The sequence below is a fragment of the Engystomops pustulosus genome, chromosome 7 (assembly GCF_040894005.1).
Source record: "Engystomops pustulosus chromosome 7, aEngPut4.maternal, whole genome shotgun sequence".
NCBI lineage: Eukaryota > Metazoa > Chordata > Amphibia > Anura > Leptodactylidae > Engystomops > Engystomops pustulosus.
In genome coordinates, this window is record NC_092417.1 from 69,387,665 (window position 1) to 69,405,715 (window position 18,051).

The window sequence follows — 18,051 nt, forward strand, 5'->3', positions numbered from 1 at the left end:
ATGGAGTTCTTGATCTTCTATTGCAATGCATTGGCCTCTGTGCCCTGCAGTCCTGTCATGAGAGCTGGAAGTGCAGCTGAGGGAGCTTCTTCACAACTTGTTGCTCCTCTGCCATGATGATCGCTGATGCTGGGCTCAGTGTGTGAGGGAGGGGTAGAAGTAGGAGGACGGATGCAGCTCTGCACACCTGGCCTTTACTCCGACCTCCAGTATATCACCTCCTGTGGCTGGAGGGACATGACAGGGAAGTTTGTCTGGGGGGAGGGAAGGAACAAAGGCAGCTAGTGCCATATAGCAGCGTGGAGCAGGATTTGGTTGGGCTGAAAGAACAGTACAGGGCCAGGTGATAGTAGCAGGATGGGAACTGGTAAATAGCTTTTTTTTTTTTTTTTGCTTTTCCTTGTTCTGACGAATTGTGGAGCAAGGAAGCAGGTGTGGCTGAAGTCTGGCAGCCGCACAAACTGATGCAACACGTGTAGACTCCAGAGCACTCAGCCAATAACAAAGCCCCTTTGAAAGGAGCTTTGTTATTGGTCTGGTGGACACTGCATCATGTGCTGAGCAGTGCCCGCGTGCTCCGATCCCATACTTGCCTCCACGATTGCAGCGTGTGCCGGACTGCTTATCCAGCAGTTTACAGGGGATAATTCCTAAGCGTACTTTTAAACGTCTATGACGCCTGGTGAGGCGTTTATGCGACCTCTGGAGGTCACCATGAAGTGGTCAATAGTTGGTAGGACGTTTTTAAAGAGTGATGTTTCCAATGACTTATCTGTCAACTGTCCGTGTAAAACAGCTTTCTTTCCAGTTTTCCACTGAGTGCTTAGAGGGGTTCTCCAGGAATACGGGAAGGCTCCCATTCTACTGTGGCTTGGCCCGTCTCTGCTGGCTGTTGTTTGAATTCAACCATGCTGTGTATATTGTAGTAGTATCCTCCTCAAATTTTACATAGGCAATTTTGTTAAAAGCTTAGTTATGCTAGGAGCAGTACAACATTGATTCCACCAGCAGAATAGTGAATTCAGCTCTGGATTATAGTTGGGCTGTAACTTGAGATGTGTACTGAATAAACTGTCATGCATAGACTCTTGTGAGCAGGACTCTTACCTGTTGTTTCATCTGATCATGTTACTGATCTGTAATGTCTTACTTTGTTTGTATACGTCCTCCATGATTTGTAAAATGCTGCAAAATATGATGGTGCTATATAAATAAAGAGTAATTATAATAAGTGATGTCACTTATGTGCAGAGTGACTTCCCAGACCAAATAGTCATCACATCTGTGAATGTAACGGGGGCTGTTCTCTGTGCATTCATGTGATGCTTAGTTTAATTATTGAGATGTTTGTCAGAAAGTTTGCTAAATGTATACGATAACCTCCCAGAAGAGGTATAATACAGGCTGTAACTGTTAATTTTAATGGTGTCCATATCATTCGGTAGTAATGCTTAACTTTGTCAACAATCTTTTTATCACTTTTTGTTCCGTGTATTTCAGAGCCAAATCTGCTAAGCGGCACAGCGCACAGTGTGAACAAACGAGGTGTAAAACGCAGGGACCTGGATGTGGAGGAGTTGAAGGAGATATTGTCTTCTCTGCTGCCTTTTGTTCGCATTGAGCATATCTTGCCTATGAACAGCGATGTGTTAAGCGACCCTGTAAGTAGCTTCCCTTGGCTTAGTAAATATTACCAGATGGATCATTAAATTCACACAAACCAACCAGAGCTGGACACACCCTAGGAGACAGAAGATGGTTCTGTAAAGGGGCAAATTGGCCTTAGTTCTTTATTGTCAAGTCAGTTCCTCTGACATAAATCCTTCTAGCATTGCCTGGATCTGAGAGTCTGTCTCAGAATTCTTGCATCAAAATACATTTAATCATAGTTATTCTTTTAGGATCAGCAATATCCTGATTGTGAGTGATGTATTATGTTACCCAATGTTTTGTTTTTCATTCAGATGAAGAGGGGACTGATCAGCACTCCTCCTGCAGATATGTTACCAACGTCTGAATGTGGGAAGTCAAACTCTTGGTTACGCCAAAAGAATGCCGGCATTTATGTCAGGCCTAGACTGTTCTCACCTTATGTAGAGGAAGCTAAGGTAATGCCATTACTATTCTGTTTCTCAGTTATGCCTCATTCATGTGTGTTGTCAGATATTCTCAGTGTAAAACTGCAGAAGCCAGACTCTTGGTCCAGGGGGGAGAGGGGGTTTATAATGTTCACATTAGATTATCTGGACTGGTAAATAATGTGAACTAAATATATGAAGTGGATATGCTTGTTCATTTCCGTCATTTAGCTGGCACATAAAAATTGTTCTAACTAGATTTTTTTTTTTCAGTCTGTACTTGATGAAATGATGGTAGAACAGACAGATTTGGTTCGTTTGAGGATGGTTCGAATGTCCAATGTCCCAGACACATTGTATATGGTGAACAATGCCGTGCCACAATGCTGTCACATGATCAACCACCAGCAAATAAACAGCAGCCAGACGAGCCCCCCAACTGTTGTAGCAAATGAAATACCAGGTGATCAACCATTATATCATTTTGAAATCCTTTTCTTAACATTATTCTGGCCACATCCAATGAGTGGCTCATTGTTTCCAAATAAGATCTTGGGTTCAAATCTAACAGTATTTTCTAGTCTGTCTGTTCGTCTTCTGTTTTGGTAGCTGCCTCTCCATAAACACACTGATGGGTTCATTAGGGGACATGCATCTTTATTTTGATCTGTTTTTTTTTTTTTTCTCTTCTTTATTTTTTTTTTTGGGGGGGACTTTTTAGGTGCATTTTTTGACCTACACCAATATTACATAGCACTGCTAAAGTTTGTCGCAATTTGTCTCATTGAATTTCTTCTTCTTGAATTACGTTGGTGTGTGTGTGATGCAAAGAAAATCTATTGTAGGCTCATGGAGCATTAAAAAAATAATTGGCTGCTCTTTTCAGTTCCTCCCCTTGGAGTAGTGAAGGAGATGATTCGACGGCTGCAGGAACTTCGCCACACGGAGCAAGTTCAGCGTGCTTACGCCTTAAACTGTGGAGAAGGTGCTACTGTTAGCTATGAGATCCAGATAAGAGTCTTGAGGGAATTTGGGTTGTCTGATTCAGCGGCTGAGCTGTTACAGGTGATATACATAGTAGAACAGAATCGTTAAAAGACCCTTAACCTATTATTTTAGAAAAGTAGTTTGTAAATAAAATTTGCCACGCAAACAAAATTTATTGATGTGAATATTTTTATAATTTATTTGGTAATGACAATTTTTATTTTATTTTCACACTTCAGTAAAAAAAAAAATTTTTTATTTTTTTAATTTTGCCACTGTTATATATATAGGGCGTTAAATCTGTGTACACTATGCACAAGAGAAGCCAAACAACTCTACCTTCTTATCTGCACTGTCACTATTATCTTTACTGGTCCAAGAGCTGTGGATTCTCGCTCCTCCCCAGTGATTGATATCATCAATGGTGCTTTACTAAGCCCAGATGACACACTATGCTGACAATACTCTTTGTAATGGCCATAAGTGGTTACAACTTCCATTATTTTCAGTATTTTCCAAAAAAGGGAAGAAAATAAAAATGGCAAAAAATACTAAGAATAATAGATGGTGACTTGCATTAAAGGGGTTATCCGGGTTTAAAAATCTTTTTATGGCCGGGCTGGGGAGGGATAGTTAAACATAATAAACATGGACTTACCTCCTCCGGCGCCGCCGATGTCCCGCGCTGCGGTCACTTCGATCCGTGCCCCTGTAAACAAACAGAGGCACGGAAGCCGCGCACAGGGAGCTTCTGGTCCGCGTTGTGGACGGCACCTCCCATCCGTCCCTATCTCTCAGCATTGTAAGCGCTGGGAGATGGTGCGCATGGGAGCATCCGGCCGGCCGGAAGCTCCCTGTGCTCCGGTGTAATGAAACCGGCGCACGGAGAAGACGGGCCGCGGCGCGGGACATCGGCAGCACCGGAGGAGGTAAGTACATGTTTATTATGTTTAAATAGCCGTCCCCAGCCCGGCCATAAAAAATGTTTTAAACCCGGATAACCCCTTTAATAAAAGTTACTTTATGCATATTCATTCCCTTTACATTATATACATTACACCAAAAATCTGCATTCTGTTAAGCGTCCTCTGTTCTCAGTTTCCGTATAATCTCTGTATTTTAATATATGTTTAGGTTTACATTGCTTTATAGGTTTGTTTTTAGTTTTTTCTTTTCTAGAATGTACTGCCTCTTGACATTATTTTATTCTTTTTAGAATCCTCACAAGTTCTTCCCAGATGAAAGGTTTGGTGATGAAAGCCCTCTTCTGACCTTGCGCCAGCCTGGAAGATGTAGGATTAACAGCACCCCTGCTACGGAACCTATGTTTACAGACATAGACTCTTATGTGGCTTTCCATCCTCCATTGCCCCCTCCACCTCCCCCTTATCACCCACCAGCTACACCCATTCACAATCAGTTTAAGGTTGGCTGGAAGCACAGAGTGCCAAGCCAACATCCTTCCCGCTCTTTCTCCTACCCCTGCAACCATACTGTGTTCCACTCCAGGACCATCCCTAAAGCTACACCACCTTCCTACCTGCCTGGTGTCAAAACTGTACCCCCTGATTGCACTAACAATACTGGCCTTGGTAGGCAGACAGTAGCAGCAGCCGCAGCAGCTGCCCTGGCAGCGGAACAGCAAGCGGTGAGTGCATGGTATCAGTACAGTCTTGTATTATTGTTGTGATATATATTTTTTGGGTCTTGTGGACCCTCCCTGTTCCTCTTCAATTGCTAGATTTGGATGTGTAGTAATAATGTCCGGGCAGGTTATTTGTGACCTTGAACTTGGGCCCCTGATTCTAGTGGGTTGAGTGCCAGTAGTAAGTCTCAGTTAGGGTTAGCTCAGGCCGATAGGGAAGGTTCATCCCCTAGCTTAAAAATCCTCCTCTACTGTCTTATTTTGTTCTGTGCTTCATATAAGTTGGATATAATGTAGATCTCCTAATTCTACCTGTGACCTGACATTTCTTGTCTCTTTACCAGTGCGGTGAACCAGTTCTAAATGAGTTTATGCCGGATATCGCAATGGGAGTCTCCTCCATGTCCTTGAAGGATAGGAGGCTGCCGGAACTGACCATTGATACTCAGCTCAGCCAGCAGGTGTCAGACATGATACCGGTTCACTCCCAGCACCATGCGTGCATCCCCAGCCGACATATGCACAGTTCACGGAAGAAACAAACTCTAGAACAGAAAATGGATTCCCGTGAAAGCCAACCAGAGTACCCAGAGTTCTACGACTTCTCCAACTCTGCCTGCCGACCATCCACACCAGTCCCAAGCAGACATTCCCCTTTGGCCTCGCAGGGCATTTATTTTGGCCCAGATTTATATAGTCATAGCAAACCTCCTTCAAGTGGTTTAAAACCCTCCTATCTCTCCAACCAGATGTCTCCAAAAAAGCAAGAAGACTCTAGGAGGGATTACCTATTTTCCTTGGACAGTCACCCACACAGGCAAAAGAATGAACCCCTACACCTTGATGTCTTAGAACAGCCTCCTCAAAGACTTGACCTCGCACTTGCTGCCCAAGAGGGTGCCAGCCACGGTTCTCACCATGGTCGGGGACGTACAAAAATGGAGTCTGACCTGACCTACGGGCTGACCTCGAGCAGACCCTCACACTCTGCCTACAGCTCTGACAGACAGGATGAGCGGGTATTCAGGCGAATCGCTGACAGCGACCAGAGGAACGCCGACCTTGAGCGAGAGGACATGGTGGCCAGAGAGCGAAGGTCTCCTAATAAACCTGACTTTCTCTACAAGAAATCTGCGCTCTGAGGGGGAAAAAAATGAATAACCTCTAGATATAATCTCTGTGCCTAAAAATTGTGGAGTACAACACTTTCCATGGATTAATTCTGAGCGGTGTCTAACTATGCTTTATTGGAAACCCAACCTGCATTTATTTTCTCTCGTGCATCACAATGGCTGCATGCTCTTAGTATCCTCTATGGTGGCTTCTGTATAAACAATGGATGGTTTTGTTTGCAAGGCTTTTTGTTCTTTTTTTTTTTTTCTTTTTTTAATTTTAGTTTTACTACTTTTAGCTGGCACCTTGATTTTCTAATGTTTTTATTTGCATTCTTATTTTGCACCTACATACATTTGCCTCTTATGATTTGCCATGTGTTGGTTATGTATGGGAGCAGTGTATTTGTACATTTTTATTTTGTTTGTGTTGACTTCATGGGTTCAGTGGATTTAACAAACAATATTTTGTAATGGGACAAAAAGTGTTTATTTTGTAATAATGAAATGATCCAAAGAAGCACACGTAGGATTTTGTGTCCTCGCGCCGAGGCTACATCACATTCTGACGTCTTCCTGACCCGTTTGGCGTTAGAATTGTCCTGATTCATGGTGGTTCTGGCCTGTCACATGTACATCCTCACCTCCCAAAATAATACATGAGTGATCTTTGGGTGGAAGTCTTGTTATGCTACATGTATGTGGGGAGTGGTAGTGCAGATTTCATTTTGGTCCCTGTTATATTGGGTATTTTGTACATTTCCAATATCTCACAATTGGTTAACCGGGGCTATTTACCTAGGAAACTGGCTGAATTTTCTCAAATGTTAAAGTACCCCATTTAGTAGCTTAATTTCTAAATTGCATTTGTCTTAAAAGGGTTGTCAATGGTAAAGGTGCATAAACTTGCTATTGATTATATATTGACGCAGTTTCTTAAAATGCCAACAGTTACCATTTCAGCAGTTACATATGCAGAACACTATCCTAAAAGGATATAGACATCAGTCACTGGAAAGAAAAAAATGGAGGCCACACATAATTTTTACAGTATTGTCTGTAAACTGTCCACTTTTATGATTTGAGCTTTATTGATTTGTTACAGAGCCAAGCAAACTGTAATTGGAAATGATGCTGGTACTATTAGAGTAGTGGTTATAGAATCACAGAGGTTGTCCAAACTCTCTGCTCCTGCCGACTGTGTGACCTGGCTCCTTAGGGGCTGGGTTTCCAATGTAGAAGTCAGATTATCAGTGGAAGCTGCTATGATATTGTACTTTACCTGTGATCTAGGTAGCATTTGTGGCATCTGTCAGGGCTGTAATACTGCCCGTTATGATGTCATGTGAGTTCTTCCTTATACAGGGATGCTGGATTGGCTGCTAAAAACACAGAATACTAGACTAGAGTAAAAAAACTGCAGCGGCAAGGTTCAGTCCCACTGCAAGTGCAGCCTTGCATAATGGAAAATACTTTGTAAAATACTAATATTAAAATCTGATGGAAGCTGTTCTGTTATCATCCGCAGGCTTATCCGCAGGTTAATTATATTTTACCTCAACTGATTCCATTTATCATAGAAGTCTAGATATGCTTTCACCTTCGGCAGGATTGCCGGGAGTAGAAATGGTTGTGGGAAATCTAGTTTTGATGTAGATCCATCTTTTTGAAGTAATGTCATTTCACATTGCAGAGAAACTTGCTTTATAGAACTTTCTAAACTCGACCTCCCCAGAATCTCCATCTATGACCTAAAGAGAGCACAGAATGACACAAAAGTTTCTGTACATGGCGTGGATGCACATTGTTTTGGTCGATGCTCCTTCTATTTATATAACTAATCTGGGGAGTTCACGTGTACACCACCCATAGCTGACATGCACCACGGCCCCAAATCTCTGTCTTGCCTCTGTCTGCTTTTCTACATTAAGTATAATCTGATGTATTCCTGAAGGAATAATTCATTCCACGGATCACCTGTGCAGCCACATCACCTACCTCCTCTGAGCTGAAGGAGCTCTTAAAGCCACAGTCTATATTCTATAGGCCAAGCGTGAGCTGTGAGCAAGTGGAGAGCCTCCTGTGCAGCCTCACATATCCTGTAGCAACCTCGTAATGTGGTAATAGCAGGGCCTGTCCATGGGGACAGCAGAGCTCTATATTATAGCACTAGGTGCTCACAGATAACTAGCATCTGTTAATGCACACCCTTATTTTCTACAGATGGAGATATACCTCAGAGTCATCTTGGCTTCAGTACCGCTTGTTGTGCTCCTGTGACATGTTTACTGCTGAGGGATTTGTTCTGTCATCCTGGGTTCTTGCTGAATGGTTCTCCTGGACTGGTCGATGGTCTTTACAGAGTAGACATAGTGTTTCTTGTTCTTATATTCCAGTTTTCAGTGTGTCTGCCTGTAAGCACTGTTTATCACTTTATAGAAAGTGGCCTACATCTAACAAAAACGGTGCAAACTGCACTGGCTGCCCCAGTTTCATGAATTAAGACGCAGAGTTTTCATGAATTTGGCTCCCCCTGCACTGCTCAGTGAGAATGCACCAACTTTTTTTCTTTTGGTGCACCTTTTAACAGAGCGTGCAACACACTTCTGTCAGACACTGCATGATAAATGTGTCGCACGGTCCTATTGTGCACCAGAAAGTCCCTTTCAGTGCAGAAATTTGTGTTGTGTCGGAATAGTGGACACTTCTTAAATACATGTGCAAGCAGTTAGCACTAAAAAGAGGGTGCAAAGTCCAACAAACTGGCGCAGGAGCTTTAATAAATCTGGGCCTTTGAGTACATTGGACCTCATATTTTTAATAAATTAGAGAGAATCTCTGTTTCTTCAAATTTTTGGGTTGTCTTTTTAGTTCTGGGCAAGGTTTACAGAAAAGGGGTTTTGGTGCAGGAAGGACTAAACTGGAAATCATAACATCCCCCTCCCCTTTCTAAAGACCCAGTCCATTTACTGCATGCTTTATATTTTACTATAAAGGGACAGCATGTTGTATCTGCAGATATAATGGAAGAGGATGGGTAGTGATATTGTGTGCTGGATCTGCATGCGTCTTTACTATTAAGAATTTGCCATTTCGTGATCTGTAACATCTATTTCCATAGATCTGTGTTGTGCTGTTCTTCTGTAATACTTCCTGGAAATAGTCAACTCTGTGTAACTTTTTCATCTCGTCAAAGGGGTGTGTTCCTGATTGAGAGGCAAAGTGAGGCATTCCCCTAACTGGTTACACTTTGTTGTCTATCTTATCCATAGAATCTAGAAAGCACAGGAGGAATGGAACAATCCAGTTATCTCACAATAGATGTTGCCCTAGTGTCCCGGACACTCCTGGATTCTAGCACAATGCTAGTGCAAGGTGTGGATACTTCTTTAGGAATACACATATTTTCTTAATGGACAAAAGAGAATAAAGTGGAAAAGTAGTTGATCAAAGTGTGTGTGGTGGGGGGTTATCGTGAAGCAGAGACTTCTTGTGCCAGTTATCATAGTGGCTTAGACTGCTGGATAAATGTGGCGCATGAGGTGTCTACCACATTTGGATTCACTTGATAAATCATCTTGGCTAAAGTGAAACTTGTAGTAGGTTGGCAAATGTTGCAAAATAAAGTGTTGAGAGATTTGTGACACCTTTTTACATCAGAAAACTGACTTGTCTACAATGATACATTGAGAGATTCATTGTTGGCGTTGTTTGTGCTAAGAAGCCGGAGCTTCTTGGTAGGTCGGTGCGCCAGAGTGCGAATTTTAAGACTGCCATTTAAAACCCCAGTTCTAATGACAGCCCGCCCGCCCGCCCTCCCCTCTGTGTTTTAAAAGCTGAAGTCAAGCAAGATTAATTTGTGTACATTTATAGCAGATTGAGGCTCCAAGCCCTAATTAAATCTATTAAACCCCATTTAAACTATTAGGCTTCATGTACCTATTTTTGGTGTGGAATTCTGTGTGACCCCTGAGCAGTTTCTTGTTTGGGCTTGGTCACACTACAGTTTTGTTTGTTTTTTTTCCCCCTCTTTTCTCCATTTTCTTGCAGCACACTGCTGTTTCCAGCTTTTTCCATGTTTGCTGAAGGTTTCCTTTTGCTTTTTCCCTAGATCTTCTGTAGTGTAGTAATGATGGAGAGCTTACTTGAGAGCCTATGGCTATCTCTATTTGCAGTGGATCTTTCCTATGACGTGGTCACAGTTGATGTTGGACCATTTTCATCCGAGGTGCTAACATTCCTGCATTGCCTTTGCTCTCCCTGCTGGGAGAAATTCTAAAAGGGCTTCTCTGTTTTGTCGCTATGTTTTGTGATTGTCTGGTTGCTTGTTGTGGCAGTGAGCTGCCATTTTGTAAATTATAGGATGTGCTATATTGTGGATAATGCTTGTTTTATTGTGAATTTGTCACCCCTACCTAACCCCTAAAATAGGACGTTGCTTGATTAACTTGTTTGGACTCCAACAAAATGGCAGCTTCTGCTATATTCTGGCTTCTGTCCTTGAGCAGTCCTGAATTATTTTTCCTATAGGGCTGCTTTATCCCCAATTATTGAACCATTTGTGACGTTTCTTTTGTGTATCATGTGACCTGGTGCAATATGTGAACAGTGATTTCTATGGAAGCTTTGTGCCCCTTCAATCCCCGCCTGTTACGGTTTTGCAATGTCCATTCCCTCCATAAGGGGGCAGTCCCCATGACAATCAGGTCCTTGTCGACAATCGTAGGCCGTTTACGACTGTTTTGAGATTGTGATAGGATTGTGTGTGTTTAGAGATGTGATGGTGTCTATTTCCCTGCTACATGGGGGCAAAATGTTTTAAATTATTCTGTATATGGTTTAGTATTTTCTACCCCTCCCCAGTCATACATTGTTCTATAATGCACGTGGTATGGTGTTTCTTCTTACTGAAGCGCTTGCTTGTTGATGGACACGAGGACAGATTTCCAGTGAATTATTCATTGCCTTATTTTTATTACTCCCCTGCTCTAGTAATACGCTTATTATGCGGTTTTTGCACTTTGGCTGTAGCACATTTAGTAAAGTTTAACATTCCAGTGAACTGATATGAATTGTACCCAGTTTTAGGCTAGTAACTTGGTCCTACCAATGGAGAATGATGAGAAAAACCCGGTTTATAAATGTAATCTCCTTTGTGACTGGAAGCACACATGCAAGTTTGTGTCTTGTATACTTGAAGCAGGGGTGGATCCTATAAGTATATAAAATGTTGTATAAAGAAAATCATCCCAGAGTCACTTATAGCTTTGGGTCAAACTACATTAAGCTGCATGTTTTTTTCCAGAATGAAGGCGAAATCCATCTTTCACAGTTTTGTTTATTTCTTGACATGAAAGTGTCACACAGGTTTATATTGGATCATGGAGACACATAAATCCGCTTTAGGCTTTAAGAGTATGTGATAAGTTATAATTAAAGGAAAACTACCTGCAGGATAAGGGGTTGCAAACCAAGCACCTTCTCATTCTGGTGTGTGTCGCCTCTGGCAGGATCCACTGCTTATATCCTTGTGTATATAATAAAAGGCTTTAAAAATTATGCACATGACCCTGAGAGCCTCCAGCCTGAATTAACAGCTATGGGACCCAGCTTTATTATTTAAAGCATTTCTTTTTTTTTATAAAAACAAGGGCATAAGGAGCTAAAAGAAGAGCAGATCCAGAGCGGGCACACACCAGCATGTAAGTGCTTAGTTTACAGTCCCTGATCCTGGTGGTAGATGTCCTTTAATACCACCAAGTATTATCAATATTGTGAATTTGGACTTCTTTCAATTCTGACGGATGTTCTTCCGTACTGTGGGTAACTGGTGACCCCATTGCTATAATCAGACCCCAGAATGTCTCTTCCTTATGCAATGAAAAGGTCAACCACTTTCTTTTCTGTATTGTATGGAAGTTATTTATCAGGAGACATCTGTGTTAGTTACAATGTGGCCTAAAACATCACAGCTTAAGGTTTTGCTACAATTTTATTCAGTTTAGACCATGTTCTTGTGTGCCGCTGGATGCAATGTAACAAGTCCTACACACAGCAGATGTGTGCGGTTCACAGGATTGTGTAATCGTAAAGGGTCAGAAATATTACGTGATAAGCTGTCGGGGAACAAGAGAGTTTGTATATATGGACAACAAGCGATGGGCTTTAAATGGTTAAAGAACTCAAACACATAATTTATTGAGAAGTTGGAGGAGCAATTTTTTTAATGTCCGCCTCTCCACCCCCTAAAAAAATAAATTACACACACACTCACACTAAACGTTGGAAAAATGTTTACTAGAAATTTTAAAGGGAAAGTAATGTGGGATTTTGGTTGAAGTTGTTATGCTCTTTATATTTCTCTACACTTTAACCCTTCATCTCTATCTTCCTCAGGCTGTGTTCACACATTTTTTTGCATGTCGGGCTAAGCCCCTCCCATGTCTGTTGAATTGCATTAAAAACGCAATACTACGGGAACATGTGAACGCAGCCTCAAGGCGAACAATCCCCATACATGCAATAGAAGGCACACTTTCAGCCACTTCAGCTCCCAACTCTAGCAGGGCAGCGGCTTGGAAATTATCTTGCCATGTTATGTCCGAGTCCTCTGATCTATTCAGTATTAAAGGCACCTTGGGTAATGCTTACCTGTGGCCAAAACGCTGCGCAGTTTGGGGAGATTTTATCTCCCCTCTGCCCTATATTGGCACCTTTGTGCCATTTAGTAGTTGAAGTTGGGCCTACTATTTCATGAGGGCCCTGTCCCTATAACTGCACAGGTCTTGTTATTAATTTTACTACTACCCCAATGTTCCTCTTGCCTTGTATGTGCTGTGTAATGACTGCATGTCTTTGGGGGGCTGGCTAGGTATAGGTGGTTCATTTTAGGTTTTGTAGGGTGCTGGTTGGGATTGCATGGCGCCCATAAGTGTTGGGATCATCCTGTGTTATTGCAGTTTCTCTGGGGATGCTCCAGTGTATTCAGGACCACAGTTACTTATCTATGAAGGACAATTTATGGGATACAGATGTTTGTCTCCGTTGTGAATGTCTGTGGCAATCTGCAGTTTTTAAATTGCTTTCATTCAGAAAAAAAAAAGTTCAAGTGCCTTCACCGCTAAAGGCTCAGAAACCGGAATCTACACCAAGGCGAACTTCACAGACTCTCTGCGTCCTATGCAAGTGTTTTGTACAACCTGCATAACCAGTACTTTGTAAGCTTTGTTTATGACTCTTGTACATAGTGGGGTTTTTAAAGAATAGTATTTTTATTTAGGTACCTCCAGACTTGAATTTGTGTCTCGTGTGATGATACATTGTATAACGCCTCTTCTCTCTTTCAAGTACCATTACTGTTGTACAAAGGTTTTCACTTGTTCTATTTTTCTACGGTTGCTGACAAGCATGTAACAGACTTTATCCTACATTATAACTGGCATTTCAGAAATAAATGGCTTGTTTAGAAAACGTTTGCTTGTTCTTTATTCACACCTGTCTCCTTTAGTGTGGCACATTCTTCATTCTATGGGAAGCCCTTCTTAATCATTGTCTTTCAGCTTCTGCTTTTCAAGGGCAGAAAATTTTCAATTGTTCAATTTGGTTGATTTCAGGCTTGGGACAATAAATTTGCAAGAAAATTTGACTAAGGCCCTTTGTACACAACTGTATATGGCGGCCATATGCTAGCCACACAGACGTGTCACCGTGCTGTCACTGGGAAAAAGATGGAGCTTGCCATTTCATTGTTTCAATGTTTTCTGTTTTAAGGAACTGCTTTACCAATTACGCTCATTAATTAATTTGGTTTCATCACTAAAATGAACTGTGGACAACTTCTCCTCTGTCCGCATACCATGCTCCCCAGCAAAGGTGAGTTAGTCTTTTCTCTGCTAATTTGGTTTGGTCACTGCAGAGTGGGATTTCGGTGGACTTCTTTTGCTATGACTGATAGGGTCAACCTGCTGATGGAGGGTTTCAAACACTTTGCAGCACCTTTTTACTCACATAATGTCCATCAGGCAACAATCATAGAAGGCGCTTTTAAGGTGCTCGTAGAGAGGCCCATCTCTAGTCCCATGTGGAGAAAGTCTAAGACCTCCAAACATTTAGGATTATCTTTAGGAGACTTTTTTTTTTTTTCTCCACAAAAAAAAAAAATAAAATAAAATCTTCCATAACTTGTGGTAAATAGCAAAAGTTACAGGTTTCCTACTTTCCTTAAAAGTTCTGGGCCCTGAAAGAGAAGATCCTCTTAAAGCAGCAGGATGGGATCTTGGAGAGCCATAGACTTTGAAAGCATACCATTTCCTCTTTTTCCAATTTTGGCGTATTACTCTGGTCTTGTACAGCTACATTTTCCTGAGATCTCTTGCCATCAGGGCAATTGGGGGGAACGGCATACGCTAGTGGCTGGTTCCAAGTACGGCTGAATGCATACAGGATATAGTGGGGTTTCTCTGTGTCTTGAGAATAGAAAGAATGGCATTTTGTGTTTGTTTCCCTTGTAGAAAAAAGGTCTGAGACTACCTTTACAGGGATACTAGATGACTGAAGATCCACTTATAAAGGCACCACTTGTTTGGGAGAAGTGTCTGTCTGCTTAAATATTCCGCTGTCATATTCTCTACTCCAGGGAGATGTGTAGCTGAGAGAGGGGCGATTTTCTTCTGCCCAAAGGAAGATCATCTGTGACAGAGATAAAAGGCTTGTGGATCTGGTTCCTCCTTGTCTTATGAGGTAGGAGACAGTCATGATAGTGTCAAAGAAGATAAGATGCAATTTTCCCTCCACCTCAACGGCACTGACAGGAGGGATTCCCCACCCCCAGGAATAAAAAAAAAAAACCACAATCTTTAAAATGAGCTCCCTCCTCTCCTACCTAAGTTGTTTTCTGTCCCTGGACACAGATGGAATCTTCTCCAGTCAAGTTCCGGGTATTGCTCAGCTCAGGAGCCTGGCCGGAGCATCGGGGAAGAGGACAGCCGGCTGGAGGGCTGATGCATGTAGCGGGACATGTGGGGCTTTGGCTCCCTCTCGACTGTAAGTCCCCTGCCTCTGATGGCGCTAGTGGCGGGAAAGCAGCTTATTGCAGCTTCCTCTCTCTGAAGTCCAGCGTCTTCCACTATCTGGGAGACAGTAAACTGCGGTGGCCGGAAGTAAGGGAGCCAACATTTTAGGCGCCTGTGTCTGGGAGACGCTGGTGTATGCAAAGTGTTGCTATTTCTTCAGTGTACTGGATCTCAATATGTCCACCAGGAAAAACACAGAGCTGCTGAAACTCCAGATGCCCCTGCCCTGGTTAGTCCCTCCTCATTTTTGATCAGATTTTAGCTTGCTTAAAATAATTTAAGTGGTTCTAAAGGTCCCTTTGGGTTGTTTTGCTTTTGTCTTTTAGGAGACTACGCATCCGAAAACTTCTAAGGAATGTGGTGTTTGCAAAAAGTCTATCTTCATCATATAAAAAAAGCACTGTGTTCAAATGCATTCAGTCAGTGTTGGAAGATGAGTGGCCTTATTTGATGTGTAGCCTTCAGACGTATATATTAAAAATGAGATTGGTTGAGGAGAGTCTTTCCCTTTACCCAGCACAGAACCAAAGCCTTCCACCTCAGCTATACAGTGGATTCTATGTTGTCATGTGAGGAAGGTGCAGTTTTTTTTCCCCAATATGAGACTGAAAGGCAGGAAGAGTTGCTCTGTGCCAGTTTGATGTGGAAGACACACTGGGAGAGGTTAGAACTACAATGGACTTACAAAGATCCAGTACAGCCATTGTCAGTGACAGGCAAGTTATTTAAAGGTCTGAGAGAAAAGAGGATAAAAGTATTTCTAGTGCATGATATGTCCAGTATAGAGATGAGCGAGCACTAAAATGCTCGGGTGCTCGTTATTCGAGACAAACTTTTCCAGATGCTCGAGTGCTCGTCTCGAATAACGAGCCCCATTGAAGTCAATGGGAGACCCGAGCATTTTTTTAATAAAACTGAACAGTAAAAGAACAGTGCAAAAAAAAAAATGTCCAGATGTTTTACTTGTAAGAACACATTGAAATAACACTATTCTTCACTTTGCAGGTGTTCACGAGTGTCTCCCGCTAAGTTAGGAGATGTGCACGAACATCTGGAATGTGAAGAATATTGTTCTTTCAATGTGTTCTGCACTTAAATGCTCCTGTGTTCACTGTTTTTAATGTTTTAATTCTATTCTTCACATTGCAGGTGTGCGCGCGTGTCTCCCGATAGGTTCGGAGATACGCGCGCACAGCTGCAAAGTGAAGAATAGAATTAAAACATTAAAAACAGTGAATACAGGACCATTTAAGTGCAGAACACATTGAAAGAACAATATTCTTCACATTCCAGATGTTCCAAACATCTCTGAACCTAGCGGGAGACACGCGCAAACACCTGGAAAGTGAAGAATAGTGTTATTTCAATGTGTTCTTACAAGTAAAACATCTGCAAACATGAGTAATATATTTTTTTTTTTTTACAATAAAAATACTTTTATTCAATTTATTTTATTAATTTACTGCTCGATCTCGAGCCGGCGAGATACTCGTCCGAGTAACGAGCCGGTCCGAGTATGCTAATACCCGACCGAGCAGTATACTCGGACGAGTATACTCGCTCATCTCTAGTCCAGTATGATTGGAAAGACCCTGAGAAAAGGTTAATGGTTTCTAATTCATTTAAACACAAATACCAGTTTGCTACAGAAGATGCTTTGTGCTGGAATAACTGTGCCTAAGGTGGATGCCCCTATTTCGGGGATATCTTCAAAAGCCGCCTTGTCTGGCATAACCAATGGCTCCCAGAGATGTTCACATGGTTTTCACCATGGGAGGGTAAATGAATATGGTTCCTTCATCAACTATTGGATATGAATGCTTTTAAATCCTTTGAACAGTTGCAGGAAACCTTTAACCTACCACATGCGTAGTTTTATAAGTTTCTCCAATTAAGGCATTGTGGGGAATTGCTCTGGTAGATGCTTTGTAGCAGTGCAGGAAGCAGGGACACACGCAGAGTTAAAGTCCAAGAATCAAGTGTTTATTCACACTTCCTTGTCAAAACACAAATTCAGCCTTGGCTTAGGCACATAACAAAGTACAACATAAACCCTGCCCGCCTGGGCACTGCCTGATACAATAACAGCACCTAACTATACATGTACCAGGCTGCTTGGCACACGCTCTTGACCAGCAAAATAGCAGGAGGCACTCAGTTACCTTTGCTGTGTGAACACGGTCCAGCCTTCAGCTCTCCAGGTAGTGCCTCTCCTACTGCTTCTGGCCTGCAGACTAAATCAGGCTCTAAAGAGGTCTGCGACCCGCACCTTTGGGCTATACAGAAACCCAGGACCGAAGCCCGGATGGAGTAGGAGTCCCACTACCAGCCTACCCCTACTCCATAATAAGCAGGCCCAGTACGGACATTACCAAGGTATCTACAGAATATAAAAAATGGGACCAGCACTGCACAAAATGAGGTCAGGTAAAGAGTCTAAAGGTCAATGCATGTAAAAATAGCTCAAACCACAAGACAAAGAAAGGATACATGCCAAGTGACCAAGACAATACATTCTTTATTCATATAATCAAAAAAACACCACAACACAAGAAGAGAATAAAAACCATTAAAAAAATGTGAACAATCACAGAATAATCTACCACAGGAAAACCAAACGTGATAGTGTTAGTGATCCTGGGACCACCAGCTCCTCCTGCAGACTAAAGCCTTATGTAACACAAAAAGAGATACAACAATATTATCCTATAAGGGATTACACTTTGGGCTAGGGAAAATGCGGTACCAATATATAATGTAAGCGGATTGCAAAAAAGTCACAAAAAAAGGGGGTAAATAAAAGTAAATAAATAGATGGTACCACACTGCTAACCTAAATCAAGAGATAAGCAAGTATTACCTGTACACACAAGAGGGAGCTGGGGATAACCGCCCCACATGTATCGCCACCTGCTGTGGCTTCCTCAGGGGTATCTGTATAGTGTGGTGCGTCCATTTATAAAGGAAGATCCCATGTGTTGGTAGTGAGCTAAATTAGCTCACTTCCAGCATCAAGCACTCAATGTGCAACAGAGAAATGTGTCCCTGAGTTCTCAATGTGGTGCAACAGAGAAATGTGTCCCCGTGTTCTCAATGTGGTGCAACACAGTGTCCCTGTGTTCTAAAAAGTAAACAAACCAGAAACTGGTACACTAAAT

General features: G+C 42.1%; 1 protein-coding gene across 1 annotated transcript in view; it reads left to right on the top strand.

Moving 5' to 3' along the window:
* The window catches only part of BTBD7 (BTB domain containing 7), a 37,866-nt gene extending 24,574 nt beyond the window's left edge, over window positions 1–13,292 (top strand). Inside the window, exons 6-11 of the mRNA XM_072116328.1 lie at window positions 1,501–1,661; window positions 1,965–2,108; window positions 2,352–2,541; window positions 2,965–3,143; window positions 4,282–4,713; window positions 5,055–13,292. Coding sequence (XP_071972429.1) covers window positions 1,501–1,661; window positions 1,965–2,108; window positions 2,352–2,541; window positions 2,965–3,143; window positions 4,282–4,713; window positions 5,055–5,852 — 1,904 coding nt within the window. The 3' untranslated portion in view covers window positions 5,853–13,292. The remainder of the gene's footprint in view (window positions 1–1,500; window positions 1,662–1,964; window positions 2,109–2,351; window positions 2,542–2,964; window positions 3,144–4,281; window positions 4,714–5,054) is intronic.
* The last annotated feature ends 4,759 nt before the right edge of the window (window positions 13,293–18,051 follow it).